The sequence below is a fragment of the Nerophis ophidion genome, linkage group LG11, assembly GCF_033978795.1.
Source record: "Nerophis ophidion isolate RoL-2023_Sa linkage group LG11, RoL_Noph_v1.0, whole genome shotgun sequence".
Classification (NCBI taxonomy): Eukaryota; Metazoa; Chordata; class Actinopteri; order Syngnathiformes; family Syngnathidae; genus Nerophis; species Nerophis ophidion.
In genome coordinates this window covers 27,111,155-27,130,467 of record NC_084621.1, presented here as the reverse complement: position 1 = coordinate 27,130,467, position 19,313 = coordinate 27,111,155, and the positions used below count along the sequence as shown (strand labels likewise).

The following is a 19,313-nucleotide window of genomic DNA, read 5'->3' as shown; positions in this document are numbered from 1 at the left end:
CTGGTCAATTCACTGGAAGGCACCTTATAACTTATTTTAAACAGCGACATGGAACCCCATCAATTAGGCATATTCAAAGAGTGAGTAAATCGTGATCAGGATACGAATCGTATCTAATTGTCAACTGACAAAGTAGCCTAAATGGATCGGATTGTTGTTTATGAATAAAATGTGCTGTATATCGTATTGGGTAGAGACCAGACATAACCATCCGTGGGGAACAATGCTGGTATTCTGCCTAAAGAGAACAACTATTCGACACACAAATTCTATGACGGCTGAACAATATTATGCAATATGAATCTTTTGCCCCCCTTATACTTGTGGCAACCCCTCAAGCAGTGTTCCCTAACCATAAGGCCCTGAGCGCCCCCTTGAGGACTGACAAAAGAATGTATTTTTTTTAGTTCTGGTGCATATAGGCAGCAGTGGTAGTCAGATTACACTTTTCCACCACAGTAATGAAAATCTTAAACAAACAGACGAAGTCTGGAGCTAACATCAGAGAAGTTTCTTAAGCGCAAAAATCATAACTGGAGTGATTAAGCTGTATTTTCACTTGCACTTTATTTTTAGGTAAGAAACATATTTATTATTAGTTTAGCCTATTTGTTTAAGCAAATATATATCTGTACATTCATAAAAATAAGAAAAATCATTATTTATGAGCTCCTTTTTATGCAGTTAGTATTTATTATTCTAAAAACAGCCTGATCTAAACGTAAAGTTTATGTGTTAAATAAATATTCATCTTTGAGATTAATAAACATATGGTTTAATCTCATTCTACAAGGTTTTTAACTTTAACCTCTTAAGGCCCAAGCTGTTTGTTTACATGCTTTTTTTTTTTCTCTCTCTTTGCTATTTGGGCTTATTGGACCCTAATTAGAATAAAAAATAAAAATTATCTTTTTATATGATGGACTATATTTTTCGGACTATAAGTCGCAGTTTTTTTCATAATTTGGCCGGTAGTGCGATTTATACTCAGGAGCGATTTATGGGTGAAATTATTAACACAGTACCGTAAAATATCAAATAATATTATTTAGCTCATTCACGTAAGAGACTAGACGTATAACATTTCATGGGATTTAGCGATTAGGAGTGACAGATTGTTTGGTAAACGTATAGCATGTTCTATATGTTATAGTTATTTGAATGACTCTTATTATAATATGTTACGTTAACATACCAGGCATATTCTCAGTTGGTTATTTATGCGTCATATAACGTAGACTTATTCAGCCTGTTGTTCACTATTCTTTATTTATTTTAAATTGCCTTTCAAATGTCTATTCTTGGTGTTGGGTTTTATCAAATAAATTTCTCCCAAAAATGCGACTTATACCCCAGTGCGACTTATATATGTTTTTTTCCTTCTTTATTATGCATTTTCGGCCAGTGCGACTTATACTCCGGAGCGACTTATACTCCGACAAATACGGTACTTAGCCCATAAGTAACAAACATGTACTTCATGTGTAGTGACATGCAAATTTTAATTTTTACACTTTTTTTTTCCAAATTCCATTGTATGTTATACTCTTCTGACACCACCAGATAGCAGTATAAGTGTCCATATGTCGGCATAAGACCCCAATTCAATAGTTTACACAGTTTTGGAAATAAGAGCTAAAAAGTGCTTTGGCCACTAAGGCCTTTAGAGGTTAAATAGGTTGGATATAATTACTGAATACGATTAGAAACTAAGAGTAAGATTACTAATACAGTGTTAGTATTTGATTGGGCTCCAAGGTCAAAAAGATAAAGAACCCCTGCTCTGAAGAATGCTGGCCTGTGCAATTGCATATACCGTATGTGGCCCTCAACCGAAATCAACCCAGCACATTAGTATGCAACACAGAAAACAGAGAACAACTGGAAACGACGTAAATTTGCAAAATGTTACGTTTTTCTATAGAACATAAATCCTGATTAAAAAAATGTTTTCCCAAATTTATTTTTTTCTGATTCAAATTGTTTTGAATCCCTTTTCTTAGCTTTTACATTTGCATTTGACCCCATAAAGTGCGTGCTTTTAAATAAAATGTTCGCTCATTGAATTTTCAAAATCCTTACATTTTTTGTTACAATATAACGTTGGACAATTTTGCCCAGTATTTCAAGTCAAAACATATAATAATGTTACAACATACAGTAATGTACCAATAAGCGCGTTAAGTAAAATAAAGCACACACAAGGACGCATCAGTTTTTATTTCAACACTACTTTTAGTATAAAAGCTGTCAATTTTTCATTAACTCACCAATGACGACGTTTAAGAAGCTACAATCCCTAGCATCGGTGTGCATGTCCACAACAACAGCCAACTGGCTAATATCAGCAGCAGCTTTGTTTTCCGGTGTTACACAGCTTTTGGATGACAAGTAGTCATCAAACATATATATTTTTACATCACTTGACACATACAAGTCATTTGGGAACTGTTCACATATATGTTTTGGAGTAAAAAGATTAGTTTTGTATGTTTTTTTATACACACTTTTATTTGAAGTGGTCGCTTTGAGGTTTGAATGACCGAGTGTGCCAGAGGCAGGCGGAGAGCTGGCATGGCTCTATAGAGGTGAGTTAAAAGTTTAGTTTAGGAGGTTTTTTTTAAGGAAGTGCACAATTCACCGAAAACATGTGTATCCATTTTTATTGGCCAATGACGCGATTCTGTCCGTGATTCCATCACAGCCCCTTTGGACACGCTTGCACAGTATCATATTATTCAGACTATAAAAGTGCACTTTTTTTATAGAGACAATTTTTAAAATGATAAACATGTGGTTATTGTGAAGGAGGGGGAGTGTGCTGCTGTTCTGAACTTGACGACGAAGGAGGAAACGTGAGGCTGTTAAAAAAAAGGAGTGAAAGAGTGAGCCTCTCAAGTTGCGACTGCTGTCCTGTTTGTACATTGATCTTACATACATGAAGTCGTTCACAACAACACGAGCAGATGAGATGTTTTGTGGGTGTATGGATTGTTCTTTCCAGCTTGAGCTTTGGATTTTTTAGTTTAGTCAGTGTTTCAAGTGGCGGTGCCGGACATATTACTGTCCCAAACAAATGTTCCCTCTCCTCACAAAGACTACATTTTACTCACATTTTAGGTCAATTTCTGTGACACAGTTTTCTGCATTTAATCGCGGATTCAATTTAATTGGCCATTTCCATGACTCCAGCCTCGGTTACATAAACGCAGAAATCCTTACATGTTTTGTTAAGTTTAATAATTATTAAGCGTTGTGTTAAATAAAAGGCAGAAACCATGTTGATATCCCAAACTTCTAGTAGACATGGTCTTTTTTTCACTCATACGTTTCACCGTTACAAGCTCAGGAATTTCCGTGCACGTTGCACGGCCAATTAATCTTTGTTTTCCCATCAATCCATTTTCTACCGCTTGTCCCTTTCGGGGTTGCGGGTGGGACTGGAGCCTATCCCAGCTGCAATCAGGCGGAAGACGGGGTATACCCTGGAGAAGTCGCCACTTCATCGCAGCGCCAAGACAGATTGACAGACAACATTCACACTTACATTCACAAACTATGGCCAATTTAGTGATGGTGCATCTCATTGGAGGTGGGAGGAAGACGGGGTACCCGGAAAGAATTCACACAGTCACAGAGAGAACAGGCAAACTCCACACAGAAAGACTCGGTACCCGGGAATCGAACCCAGGACCTTTTTATTGTGAGGCACGAGCACTAACCACTGTCCTGCCCTCTTTTTGTTCTCGATTATAAAATTTTTATGATCATGAGAAGCCAAAATCGAAATTAGATTAACTGTCCAGCCCTACACGTGCGACTAATGTGTGTGCCCAATATATGTACAAAACTCTGTTTGTCCAAAAATGAGGTGGGTGCGGCTGAAAAACAAGAGCGGTCCATAGCCTTTAAAATTACCGCACTTATAAGACAATTATAAGAACAGGTCACTTCGTCAGATAGTGCAGTGGTGCCCAAATTTGGCCACCCTGCCGTTTCAATTTGCCTGCTAAAGAGTGGCTTCCCAAATTTAATACATGTGTACACTGTATTTAAAGGCCTACTGAAATGAGATTTTCTTATTTAAACAGGGATAGCAGGTCCATTCTATGTGTCATACTTGATCATTTCGCAATATTGCCATATTTTTGCTGAAAGGATTTAGTAGAGAACATCCACGATAAAGTTTGCAACTTTCGGTGCTAAGAGAAATTCCCTGCCACTACTGGAAGTCGCAGATGATGACGTCACATGTTTGATGGCTCCTCACATATTCACATTGTTTTTAGTGGGAGCCTCCAACAAAAAGTGCTATTCGGACTGAGAAAACGACATTTTCCCCATTAATTTGAGCGAGGATGAAAAATTTGTGTTTGAGGATATTGATAGCGACGGAAAAGAAAAAAATAACAAAAAAAACGCAATTGCATTGGGAAGGATTTCGATGTTTTTAGACACATTTACTAGGTTAATTATAGGAAATCCCTTATTTTTCTATTGTGTTGCTAGTGTTTTAGTGAGCTTAATATTACCTGATAGTCGGAAGGGTGTCTCCACGGGTGTCTTGACGCCCAGTGTCACAGGGGAGTCGACGGCAGCTATGGACGGCACAAGCTTAACTTTTCTCCGATAAGAACTGACTTTTTAGCCACAATTTTCTCACCGAAACCTGCTGGTTGACATTCAGTAGGGATCCATGTTCGCTTGACCGCGCTCTGATCCATAGGAAAGTTTCACCTCCAAGAATTTTAAACAAGGAATCACCGTGTGTTTGTGTGGCTAAAGGCTAAAGCTTCCCAACTCCATCTTTCTACTGTGACTTTTACAATATTAATTGAACAAATTGCAAGGGATTCAGCAACAAAGATGTCCAAAAAACTGTATAATTATGCCGTTAAAGCAGACGACATTTAGCGGTGTGTGTGCGCAGCGCTCTTACTTCCTAAATACCCGTGAGGTCTTGCGTATACGTCATCATTACACGACGTTTCGAAGACGAAACTCCAGGGATTTAAAATTTAAATTTAGTAAACTAAAAAAGCCGTATTGGCATGTGTTGCAATATTAATATTTCATCATTGATATATAAACTATTAGACTGCGTGGTAGGTTGAAGTGGGTTTTAGTAGGCCTTTAATTTGGGGCTAAATTCCTCCTCACTCACGGTGAGGCTATACAATTAAAATCATTTTAATTAGGTTTGCCTAATGTCGTAGCATACACTTCTATGGCTACGTTCACACTGCAGGGTTGATGTCCAATTCAGAAAAAAAAAAACGATATTTTTACATAAAAAAAAAAAAGCGATTTCTAATGTGAATGCAATCTGACCCGAATGCGGACATGATGTCATTACATTGCACACAATGCATTGTAAAAATGGCTTCCACTTTAGTCGGCCTCAGTATTGGCGCATTTGAGGCAATTTAAAGGATTTTGTGCAATCAGATTAGGGCTGAGCGATATATCGATATACACGATATATCGCGGGTTTGTCTCTAGCGCGATATAAAAAATAACTATATCGTGATATTCGAGTACACGTTCTCACGCAGTTGCTTTTAGCTACGGGCATTACATGACAGGCTCTTCTTGCTCTTTCCTGTCTCTCCTTCTCACAGACAAGCGCACCTTCTTACATACGTCACATACTGTCACGTCATACGTCACATACGTATATGCCCTCGCGGAGAAGAGAGGAAGCAGCATGGGTAACGTTAGCTGTGATGCTAGCGGAGCCGTGCGAGTGGTAATACGAGAGAAAAAAGGTGCGAATTAAGGAATAATTAATTCCCAAGAAAAACAGCAGAGGGTCCATCGTCTGGCGGTGGTTTGGCTTCAAGTGGGAATATGTCTAACAGACAACCGTAATTTGTCAAGTGTGGGGCAAAAGCGTTGCTATAAAAAGTAACATTACTGCTAATATGTAGCATCATTTGAAAAGTCACCCGCTAGAGAATGAAGAGTGTGTGAAACTCCGCATATCAACATCTCCGTTCGGTGCCACACGCCTACACCATCAAAATGCAGAGGCAAACATTTCCAGATCAACATCGTATGAAAAAAATAGTCAACAGATGTTAATAACGTCCGTAGTAACCTACCACATAGCGAAGGATGAATACTATTTGATATCCTATTATGCAGCTTATTTTTATTTGACACTTAAAATGTCTCTGACAATCTTGCACTTTCTGTTTTGAAAATGACATGAACGTTTGTGCAATTGCTTAATAACTGTTTAATAAATACACTTTTGGTCAATTGACCTAGTTGTGATAACCTTCTCTGCATAAAAGTTTAAAAGGACCATATATTAATGCAGTATGAACAAGAATGCTTTGATGTAGACACACAGAATATACTGGTGTGATTATATGCATCAAGTGTTAATTTAAGGCCAAGGCAAAATATCGAGATATATATCGTGTATCGCGATATGGCCTAAAATATCGAGATTTTTAAAAAAGGCCATATCGCCCAGCCCTAAATCAAAGTCAACATTTTCTGAACTCAATTGATAAGAAGGAAGAGGACAAGTATTTTGGCTCTGGCAGTTTTAAGGGATATTTTGAAGAACAGGTCTGTGGGTGAGCAGTCGGAGACAGGAGTGGAGATACTCTCACGTGAGTTCCTAAACATTTTATTTTTCACCTGTTTTCTACTCCGTTGCGAACAATTTTTTCGCCGAATAATTATGACGCTGATAGCTTTTCGATGACGTTCTGAACGCGATCGGAGCGCAGGAGTGTTCACATCCGATTTATTTCCACATAAAAAAGAGCCCCGGGTCAGATAGGAACATTTGGAATTGCGCTGTTCAAACTGACATGAAAAAAATATGATACAGTTACCATATGGGAAAAAAAATCAGAATTGACCCGCAGTGTGAACAAAGTCTTGAACTCACCCTTCTCAGCCATGGCTCCCTTGTTGAGGATCTGGATGGCTCGGCGGATGTCCAGGTTGAAGAGAGCCACGGCGGCGGCCCGCTCCCACTCGCGCTCCTGCTCGAGCGAGCGCAGGAAGGGCTCCACGTCAATGTCGGGCCCCCGGCTGATCCAGCCGCAGAGTCGCAAGGTGACGCTGCGCTCCTCGCTGTGGTACCGGGTCACGTCGGACTGGCAGTCCGAGCCGCTCCAGCATTTACGGCTCTCCGTGGTGCCTGGTGGTGTGGAGAGACAAGTGAGCACCATTTACTGCACAGTACGCTGCTGTGGATTCTGATCCGAACCCGGTTTCTTACCCGTGCTGTTCTTGACAATGTTCTTGATACCGGAATAGACAAGGGCCTGCTTGTTGCCCTGCAGTTTCAACTCCACATCCTCAGCACACTGCTTCATATGTGAGTTTTACATAGGAAGCATGACACGTACACCAGCGCTACACAGTCAGGCTAAACGTACAGCGGGGCAAAAAAGTATTTAGTCAGCCACTGATTGTGCAAGTTCTCCCACTTAAAATGATGACAGAGGTCTGTAATTTTCATCATAGGTACACTTCAGCTGTGAGAGACAGAATGTGAAAAAAAATCCAGAAATTCACACTGTAGGAATTTTAAAGAATTTATTTGTAAATTATGGTGGAAAATAAGTATTTGGTCAACCATTCAAAGCTCTCACTGATGGAAGGAGGTTTTGCCTCAAAATCTCACGATACATGGCCCCATTCATTCTTTTCTTAACACGGATCAATCGTCCTGTCCCCTTAGCAGAAAAACAGCCACAAAGCATGATGTTTCCACCCCCATGCTTCACAGTAGGTTTGGTGTTCTTGGTATGCAACTCAGTATTCTTCTTCCTCCAAACACGACGAGTTGAGTTTATACCAAAAAGTTCTATTTTGGTTTCATCTGACCACATGAAATTCTCCCAATCCTCTGCTGTATCATCCATGTATCCATTTTGGTATAAACTCAATTTGTCGTGTTTGGAAGAAGAATACTGAGTTGCATCCCAAGAACACCAAACCTACTGTAAAGCATGGGGGTGGAAACATCATGCTTTGGGGCTGTTTTTCTGCTAAGGGGGACAGGACGATTGATCCGTGTTAAGGAAAGAATAAATGGGGCCATGTATTGTGAGATTTTGAGGCAAAACCTCCTTCCATCAGTGAGAGCTTTGAATGTTTGACCAAATACTTATTTTCCACCATAATTTACAAATAAATTCTTTAAAATTCCTACAGTGTGAATTTCTGGATTTTTTTTCACATTCTGTCTCTCACAGTTGAACTCTACATATGATGACAATTACAGACCTCTGTCATCATTTTAAGTGGGAGAACTTGCACAATCAGTGGCTGACTAAATACTTTTTTGCCCCACTGTATTCAATAAAAAGGATATAGAAGAGGTCAAACCACAAGGACTTGAGCTGCGGGTCTTTGCCTCCAGCCAGCAGGTGGTTCCTCCACACTTGGACGGTATCGTGTCCGTACCTGGACTGAGCCCGCTGCCTCATCTTGGTGGCAATGTCCTTCTCTAAGACGCTCTCTAAGCCCTCCGCTTCGTCCTCAACGCAGTCGTACAGGTGCCGGCCGCACGCCCATCTCAGCGAGGTGGTGGAGCTCCACGCCAGAGAGATGCGCTCGAACACCGTGAAGTCAGTCATGGCGCGGTTTGCCGCAGACACCACCACCATGCGGTTCTGGGAGGACGGGTGCCATGCGAAGCTGCCGATCTGGTTTTCGCAGGGCTGCACGCTGCGCTCGATGATGGTGGGCTCCGTCTCGTCCCCGATAGGCGTGGGGGTGTGCTGCATGTCGTACAGGCGGATAATGTTGCTGTCGCGGGTCAGCGTGGCCAGCAGGCCCGTGCGAGTTGGACACCAAGCCACCTGGCAAGGATGAAGCTCACAGTAAGTTGTCACATTGTACAAAGTCATGACTACTTTGTGGTATGTAGGATCTTGCTTTGAAACTGGTTGCCCGCCCCCTCAAAAACATCAAGTTGATTTCATTTTCTTCATGACACCAGATATCAAACAGGTATACAGCTTTCCATTTTATCAAACTAACTAAAATAGCCTTTTTTTTGGTCTCATCAAAAAAGATGATTTATTTAAAAGTCTGCGGGCTATTGAGCGTTTTCCGTTCGGGCTCCAGTACTCTGGAATGCCCTCCCGGTAACAGTTCGAGATGCCACCTCAGTAGAAGCATTTAAGTCTCACCTTAAAACTCATTTGTATACTCTAGCCTTTAAATAGACTCCCTTTTTAGACCAGTTGATCTGCCGTTTCTTTTCTTTTTCTTCTATGTCCCACTCTCCCTTGTGGAGGGGGTCCGGTCCGATCCGGTGGCCATGTACTGCTTGCCTGTGTATCGGCTGGGGACATCTCTGCGATGCTGATCCGCCTCCGCTTGGGATGGTTTCCTGCTGGCTCCGCTGTGAACGGGACTCTCGCTGCTGTGTTGGATCCGCTTTGGACTGGACTCTCGCGACTGTGTTGGATCCATTGTGGATTGAACTTTCACAGTATCATGTTAGACCCGCTCGACATCCATTGCTTTCCTCCTCTCTAAGGTTCTCATAGTCATCATTGTCACCGACGTCCCACTGGGTCATTATTGTCACCGATGTCCCACTGGGTGTGAGTTTTCCTTGCCCTTATGTGGGCCTACCGAGGATGTCGTGGTGGTTTGTGCAGCCCTTTGAGACACTAGTGATTTAGGGCTATATAAGTAAACATTGATTGATTGATTTACAAAAAATAATGTATCTTTGTTGATTCATCTATGCCAGTGACGTCTCGTGACTGGCAGAACAATGAAATGCTTTTCCACAAAATGGCAGAAGGTAAATATAAATATATCCATCCATTTTTCTACCGCTTATTCCCTTTGGGGTCGCGTGGGGCGCTGGTGCCTATCTCAGCTACAATCGGGCAGAAGGCGGGGTACACCCTGGACAGGTCGCCATCTCATCGCAGGGCCAACACAGATGGACAGACAACATTCACACTCATATTCACACACTAGGGCCAATTTAGTGTTGCTAATCAACCCAGGTGCATGTCTTTGGAAGTGTGAGGAAGCCGGAGTACCCGGAGGGAACCCACGCAGTCATGGAGAGAACAAACACAGAAAGATCCCGAGCCCGGGATTAAACCCAGGACTACTCAGGACCTTCATAAAAAAAAAATATATATATATATATATATATATATATATATATATATATATATATATATATATATATACACACACATATATATATATATATATATATATATATATATATATATATATGTGTGTATACATATATATATATATATATATATATATATATATTACAGTACGAACCAAAAGTTTGGACACACCTTCTCATTCAAAGCATTTTCTTTATTTTCATGACTATTTACATTGTAGATTGTCACTGAAGGCATCAAAACTATTAATGAACACATGTGGAGTTATGTACCTTATTTTTCGGATTATAAATCTCAGTTTTTTTCATAGTTTGGCCGGGGGTGCGATTTATATTCTGGAGTGATTTATGTGTGAAATTATTAAGACATTACTGTAAAATATCAAATCATTATATATTCGGTGACAACCGAAACCATTTTGTTCGGATTCGGAAAAGCTGGAATAATTGGAACTGCATATGAAGATGACTCTGATGTAAGCGACGTACCAAAGAGGAAGTGGCGTATTGTCTACCTTTGGGGTTGCCACAGTTGTGTAAAAGCGACATCAAGGAAGATTTCATCGGATTTATCAATTAGGAGTGACAGATTGTTAGGTAAACGTATAGCATGTTCATTATGTTATAGTTATTTGAATGACTCTTACCATAATATGTTAGGTTAACATACCAGGCACCTTCTCAGTTGTTTATTTATGCGTCATATAACGTACACTTATTCAGCCTGTTGTTCACCATTCTTTATTCATTTTAAATTGCCTTTCAAAAGTTTATTCTTGATGTTGGATTTTATCAAATAAATTTACCCCAAAAATGTGACTTATACTCCATTGCGACGTATATATGTTTTTTTCCTTCTTTATTATGCATTTTCGGCCAGTGCGATTTATACTCCGGAGCGATTTATAATCCGAAAAATCGGCTCATCTCTTTTTTATATTAAAAAAACAAGATCAGAATTGAGTATACCTTGGTCAGAGGCTTTGGCTGCTCGGTCAGGGTGAGCACAGGCTTCTCAAACTTCCTCAGATCCCAAATAGCCACCTGGCCCTCAAAGAAGGAGGCCACGCGGTCTGGGAAATGGGGGTCGACAGTGGCCCCCTGGACGGCTTTGGTGTTGACAAAGGTCTTCTGGCTGGTGTTCCTCAGGTCAAAAATGGCCAGGTTGCGATGCATGCCAGCCAACAAGAGCTTGGGGTCACGCAGGAGCCAGCAGAGCGACAGACAAGCGTCGTTTTGGCCCAGGTCGTACAGTGGCTTCGTCACGACGGAGCTCAAGTCCAAATCCACGGAGGAGAGACGGATCTTCTCGCCCACTACGCTGGCTTCTGAGGAGAACTTGCTGCTTATGTCCCAGATGAGGACGGAGAAGTCCGCCCTGTGTTTGTCCAAGCCGGCTGCCAGGAGGTTGCTGTCCACCGGGTTCCAAGCAAGAGTGTTGCACTGGCGGGCGTGCTTGGGAACGAACTCTTTCCCCACCAGCTCTTTGCAGGCAGAGTTGTGGCTCTGACCCAGGCTGGTGAGGACCACCCTGCCGTTGGCTTGGCCCACTGCGAGCAAGCATTCAGGCTCCTGCTTGGGGTACCAGGCCAAGCATTTCATGTAGGGGGTGTCAGAGTTAATGGCCAGCAAGGTAGCAGCCGTTTCATCCGACAGAGGGAGAGTACCAGCCTTGAGTTCGGAGCTTCCCGCTGGTCCGATGCGGTACAGACCCAGCTCTGAGTCACAGATGACATAGCGGTCCGGGTGGTGCGGGGACCACAGGATGTCCGGCTTGGAGCCACTCATGACTCAGGAGCAACTAGAGGGTTCTCCACTTTGCAACCGAGCCCCAACCTGCGGGAGTAAAAGTGCACTGACAATGAAAGATGGATTTGTGACGCAGCTCATACTATAGTTGTTAATACATTCTGGTTGACACGGAAGTATTAGTTAGGGCTGCACGATTCAGCTAAGAATGTTGATCACGATTTACGCGCGCACACATTTGAAAGAGTTTTAATATTATTTCGATCATTATTATGACACTCACGTTTTTCCTCGTCTTATTTTGTTTCATTTAGGGCTGGGCGATATGGCCTTTTTTTTAATATCTCGATATTTTCAAGCCATATCGCGATACACAAAATATATCTCGATATTTTGCCTTAGCCTTGAATTAACACTTGATACATATAATCACACCAGTATGATGATTCTATGTGTCTACATTTTTCATACTGCATTAATAAATGCTCATTTTAAACTTTCTTGCAAAGAAGGAAATCACAACTAAGTCAATTTAGCAAAACTGTATTTATTAAACAGTTATTAAGCAGTGGCACAAACATTCATGTCATTTCCAAAACAGAAAGTGCAAGTTTGTCAGAGACATTTTAAAACAGGCTATTAGAGCACTTTTGTGCATGATGTCACTAAGATGACATCAAAACAACACTAAATTAAAGTGCACTTTTTGTACAGAACGCCACTATCCATTCCATCCATCCATTTTCTACCGCTTATTCCCTTTTTGGGGTCGCTGGCGCCTATCTCAGCTACAATCGGGCGGAAGGCGGGGTACACCCTGGACAAGTTGCCACCTCATCGCAGGGCCAACACAGATAGACAGACAACATTCACACTCACATTCACACACTAGGGACCATTTAGTGTTGCCAATCAACCTATCCCCAGGTGCATGTCTTTGGAGGTGGGAGGAAGCCGGAGTACCCGGAGGGAACCCACGCATTCACGGGGAGAACATGCAAACTCCACACAGAAAGATCCCGAGCCTGGGATTGAACCCAGGACTGCAGGACCTTCGTATTGTGAGGCAGACGCACTAATCCCTCTTGTGGCACTGAATGGAGATATTGACATGCGGAGTAAGCACTCTTCATTCTACAGCATTTGACTTTTCAAATGATGCTACATATTAGCAGTACTGCTACTTTTTGTAGCTACGGTTTTGCCCCACACTTGACAAATTACAGTTGTCTTTTCGACATATTCCCACTTGAAGCCAAACCACTGCCAGACGATGAACACCTGCTATTTTTCTTGGGAATTAATTCTTCTTTCATTTGTTACCAGATTCGCACCTTCTTTCTCTCATAGTACCACTCGCACGGCTCCGCTAGCATCACAGCTAACGTTACCCATGCTGCTACCTCTCTGTTCCGCGAGGGCGTATACGTATGTGACGTATGACGTGACAGTATGTGACGTATGTAAGAAGGTGCAATAGCTGTCTGTGATAAGAACAGACAGGAAAGTGTCAAGAAGAGCCTGTAGTGTAATGCCCGCAGCTAAAAGCAACTGTGTGAAAACGTATACTCGAATATCACGATATAGTCATTTTCTATATCACACAGAGACAAACCCGCGATATATTGAGTATATCGATATATCGAGTATATCGATATATCGCCCAGCCCTACTTTCGATAAAAACTTTCAATGGTATTAGTCGAAATATTAGTTAGTGAGGGACTTTTTCTTGTAAGGAAATGAAACATATAAGTACATTTAACCCTAAAGAAGTCAGTTTTCGTTGCTTTCGTTGCGATCGCTCCTCCAGCAAGCTGATGATATGAACTAGGAACGTGGAGCCAACTCGCCCTGGCCTGCGAGGCTGGCAGGCGGACGGGCGGACATTGAAGAGCGAGGAAGTAATATCGACTGTTATGCTAACCATGAGTCCTTCAAGGGAAAGTTTGTTTGTGGTATAGCTATAAAAAAATACAAAAATTGACATCAGTTAAAAATTGGATGACATGATTGTGTTAATTGAGATTGCCATTTGTTCTCCTGAGTTTTAAGCAGTGCTAAAAGGGCTGTTTGCAACATTTTCACAAATGCCTAGAGAGGGCGCCACACAGCTTCTCGTACATAACGTATACATGTAACAAATACACACGCATTAGCTTTGATTGAATATGTATTCTATCACAACAACAACATGACTGCAAAAAGTTTGCTGCTTCTCTTGGACTATTTTTGTACGTGTGCAGGCGCTCCCTGCGCGTTCGTGTTGACGAGACAGGGTGAGTACACACCAATCATTTTATTTGGGACGGTAAAAAATTTTATTACATAAACTTTTTTAATTGTGAAATATAGACAATTTTCAAACAAATGTGTTCTATTATACCACTAACAGTAACATAAGCCAGCATAAGGTGGTGGTGTTATATTTTTTGCTTTGAAAAATGTCACGGTAAGAAAAGTTGCAAACAGCCAGTAATTTCCAGAAGTTATCTCATTCTGTGAGAAGCTTCCATTTTACTAATGATTTCCAATGTTGCAAAAATGTGTAGAACAAAAATTTAAATTCCACATTTCTGTCAACGAAAATTTGCGTCAGTCTGCGACGCATAGACATTTTGACAGTAAGCTAATATAACTAATATAAACACTTACATCATGTGTTGTCTTCATTATAACACTTATATGATTGTGATAAGACTTTTAATGTCATTTTGATAGTAGGCTAATTTAACTAATATAGACACTTACATCATGTGTTGTCTTCATTACAACACTTATATAAGACTTTTAAAGTCATTTTGATAGTAGGCTAATATAACTAATATAGACACTTACATCATGTGTTGTCTTCATTATGTTACTTATATAAGACTTTTAAAGTCATTTTGACAGTAGGCGAATATAACTAATATAGACACATCATGTGTTTACTTCTTTATAACACTTACATAAGACTTTTAAAGTCATTTTGATAGTAGGCGAATATAACTAATATGGACACTTACATCATGTGTTGTCTTCATTATGTCACTTATATAAGACTTTTAAAGTCATTTTGATAGTAGGCTAATATAACTAATAGACACTTACATCATGTGTTGTCTTCACTATAACACTTATATAAGACTTTTAAAGTCATTTTGATAGTAGGACAATATAACTAATATAGACACATTATGTGTTGTCTTCATTATAACACTTATATAAGACTTTTAAAGTCATTTTGACAGTAGGCTAATATAACTAATATAAACACTTACATCATGTGTTGTCTTCATTATAACACTTATATGATTCTGATAAGACTTTTAATGTCATTTTGATAGTAGGCTAATTTAACTAATATAGACACTTACATCATGTGTTGTCTTCATTACAACACTTATATAAGACTTTTAAAGTCATTTTGATAGTAGGCTAATATAACTAATATAGACACTTACATCATGTGTTGTCTTCATTATGTTACTTATTTAAGACTTTCAAAGTCATTTTGACAGTAGGCTAATATAACTAATATAAACACTTACATCATGTGTTGTCTTCATTATAACACTTATATGATTCTGATAAGACTTTTAATGTCATTTTGATAGTAGGCTAATTTAACTAATATAGACACTTACATCATGTGTTGTCTTCACTATAACACTTATATGAGACTTTTAAAGTCATTTTGATAGTAGGCGAATATAACTAAAATGGACACTTACATCATGTGTTGTCTTCATTAAAACACTTATATAAGACTTTTAAAGTCATTTTGATAGTAGGCTAATATAACTAATATAGACACATCATGTGTTGTCTTCATTTTGTCACTTATATAAGACTTTTAAAGTCATTTTGATAGTAGGCTAATGTAACTAATATAGACACTTACATCATGTGTTGTCTTCACTATAACACTTATATAAGACTTTTAAAGTCATTTTGATAGTAGGCGAATATAACTAATATAGACACATCATGTGTTGTCTTTATTATAACACTTATATAAGACTTTTAAAGTCATTTGGATAGTAGGCTAATATAACTAATATAGACACTTACATCATGTGTTTTCACTATAACACTTATATAAGACTTTTAAAGTCATTTTGATAGTAGGCGAATATAACTAATATAGACACATCATGTGTTGTCTTCATTATAACACTTATTTAAGACTTTTAAAGTCATTTTGATAGTAGGCTAATATAACTAATATAGACACTTACATCATGTGTTGTCTTCACTATAACACTTATATAAGACTTTTAAAGTCATTTTGATATTAGGCGAATATAACTAATATAGACACATCATGTGTTGTCTTTATTATAACACTTATATAAGACTTTTAAAGTCATTTTGATAGTAGGCTAATATAACTAATATAGACACTTACATCATGTGTTTTCACTATAACACTTATATAAGACTTTTAAAGTCATTTTGATAGTAGGCGAATATAACTAATATAGACACATCATGTGTTGTCTTCATTATAACACTTATTTAAGACTTTTAAAGTCATTTTGATAGTAGGCTAATATAACTAATATAGACACTGACATCATGTGTTGTCTTCACTATAACACTTATATAAGACTTTTAAAGTCATTTTGATAGTAGGCGAATATAACTAATATAGACACATCATGTGTTGTCTTCATTATAACACTTATTTAAGACTTTTAAAGTCATTTTGATAGTAGGCTAATATAACTAATATAGACACTTACATCATGTGTTGTCTTCACTATAACACTTATATAAGACTTTTAAAGTCATTTTGATAGTAGGCTAATACAACTAATATAGACACTTACATCATGTGTTGTCTTCATTTTGTCACTTATGTAAGACTTTTAAAGTCATTTTGATAGTAGGCTAATATAACTAATATAGACACTTACATCATGTGTTGTCTTCACTATAACACTTATATAAGACTTTTAAAGTCATTTTGATAGTAGGCGAATATAACTAATATAGACACATCATGTGTTGTCTTTATTATAACACTTATATAAGACTTTTAAAGTCATTTTGATAGTAGGCTAATATAACTAATATAGACACTTACATCATGTGTTTTCACTATAACACTTATATAAGACTTTTAAAGTCATTTTGATAGTAGGCGAATATAACTAATATAGACACATCATGTGTTGTCTTCATTATAACACTTATTTAAGACTTTTAAAGTCATTTTGATAGTAGGCTAATATAACTAATATAGACACTTACATCATGTGTTGTCTTCACTATAACACTTATATAAGACTTTTAAAGTCATTTTGATAGTAGGCGAATATAACTAATATAGACACATCATGTGTTGTCTTCATTATAACACTTATATAAGACTTTTAAAGTAATTTTGATAGTAGGCTAATATAACTAATATAGACACTTACATCATGTGTTGTCTTCATTAAAACACTTATATAAGACTTTTAAAGTCATTTTGATAGCAGGCTAATAAAGCTAATGTAGACACTTACATCATGTGTTGTCTTCATTATAACTGAGGAAAAATATAACCTTAGAGGAAAATCTAATTTATAACCTTTGTATGCTCGTACAACACTTATAACCTTAATTATGGAATGGATTAACCAAAGAAATCAAACAAAGCACCAATCTGATTCATTTTAAGAGACGGTTCAAACTACAAATTATACCACCTGCTAGCGGGCGGTATAGTTCAATTGGTAGAGTGGCCGTGCCAGCAACCTGAGGGTTCCAGGTTCGATTCGCGCTTCCGCAATCCTAGTCACTGCTGTTGTGTCCTTGGGCAAGACACTTCCCCCACCTGCTCCCAGTGCCACCCACACTGGTTTAAATGTAACTTAGATATTGGGTTTCACTATATAAAGCGCTTTGAGTCACAAGAGAAAAAGCGCTATATAAATATAATTCACTTCACTACAAGTGTTCAAAAAGTACACAGAAGAATTATGATGAACATCTTGAACCCTTTTCACCCCCTTTTTTTATTGAGACAAATATTATTTATGTATTTATGGTATATTACAAACCCCGTTTCCATATGAGTTGGGAAATTGTGTTAGATGTAAATATAAAAGGAATACAATAATTTGCAAATCCTTTTCAACTCCATATTCCATATTCAATTGAATGCACTACAAAGACAAGATATTTGATGTTAAAACTCATAAACTTTATTTTTTTTGCAAATAATAATTAACTTAAAATTTCATGGCTGCAACACGTGCCAAAGTAGTTGGGAAAGGGCATGTACACCACTGTGTTACATCACCTTTTCGTTTAACAACACTCAATAAACGTTTGGGAACTGGGGAAACTAATTGTTGAAGGTTTGAAAGTGGAATTCTTTTTCATTCTTGTTTTATGTAGAGCTTCAGTCGTTCAACAGTCCGGGGTCTCCGCTGTCGTATTTTACGCTTCATAATGCGCCACGCATTTTCGATGGGAGACAGGTCTGGACTGCAGGCGGGCCAGGAAAGTTATAACACTTTTTTTTTACGAAGCCACGCTGTTGTAACACGTGCTGAATGTGGCTTGGCATTGTCTTGCTGAAATAAGCAGAAGCGTCCATGAAAAAGACGGCGCTTAGATGGCAGCATATGTTGTTCCAAAACCTGTATGGACCTTTCAGCAGTAATGGTGCCTTCACAGATGTGTAAGTTACCCATGCCTTGGGCACTAATGCACCCCCATACCCAATCATGGCACCCACCTGTTGCAAATTAGCCTGCACACCTGTGGGATGCTCCAAATAAGTGTTTGATGAGCATTCCTCAACTTTATCAGTATTTAATGCCACCTTTGCCAACTTCTTTGTCACGTGTTGCTGGCATCAAATTCTAAATTTAATGATTATTTTCCGAAAAAAATGTTTATCAGTTTGAACATCAAATATGTTGTCTTTGTAGCATATTCAACTGAATATGGGTTGAAAATGATTTGCAAAACATTGTATTCAATTTATATTTACATCTAACACAATTTCACAACTCATATGGAAACGGGGTTTGTTCTTATTTATTTGTTCACTGTTCTGTTACAGAGAACATGCAAATTGGATAACATTGCTATGGTATGAAAAGGGGTAGGATTAAATCAGCTCTGCTTCTTCCTACTCCTTTTCAGACGTGCTGTAATGGAACATCTGTTATTGTGTGAAGCATTACAGCTGGGGTCACCAACGAGGTGCCCGCGAGCACCAGTTAGCCCGTAAGGACCAGATGAGTAGCCCGCTGGCCTGTTCTAAAAATAGCTCAAATAGCAGCACTTACCAGTGAGCTGCCTCTAATTTTTAAAATTGTATTTATTTACTAACAAGCTGGTCTCGCCTTGCTCGACATTTTTAATTCTGAGAGAGAAAACTCCTATAGAATTTGAAAATCCAAGAAAATATTTTAAAGACTTTGTCTTCA

The 19,313-nt window shown here is 38.8% G+C and overlaps 1 protein-coding gene across 1 annotated transcript in view; it reads right to left on the bottom strand.

Annotated features, from left to right (window-relative positions):
• mios (missing oocyte, meiosis regulator, homolog (Drosophila)) overlaps positions 1–19,313 on the bottom strand; it is a 49,331-nt gene that overhangs the window by 28,467 nt on the left and 1,551 nt on the right. Inside the window, exons 2-5 of the mRNA XM_061915486.1 lie at positions 11,117–11,983; positions 8,348–8,837; positions 7,247–7,345; positions 6,911–7,165 (exon numbers count right to left, since the gene is read on the bottom strand). Coding sequence (XP_061771470.1) covers positions 6,911–7,165; positions 7,247–7,345; positions 8,348–8,837; positions 11,117–11,935 — 1,663 coding nt within the window. The 5' untranslated portion in view covers positions 11,936–11,983. The remainder of the gene's footprint in view (positions 1–6,910; positions 7,166–7,246; positions 7,346–8,347; positions 8,838–11,116; positions 11,984–19,313) is intronic.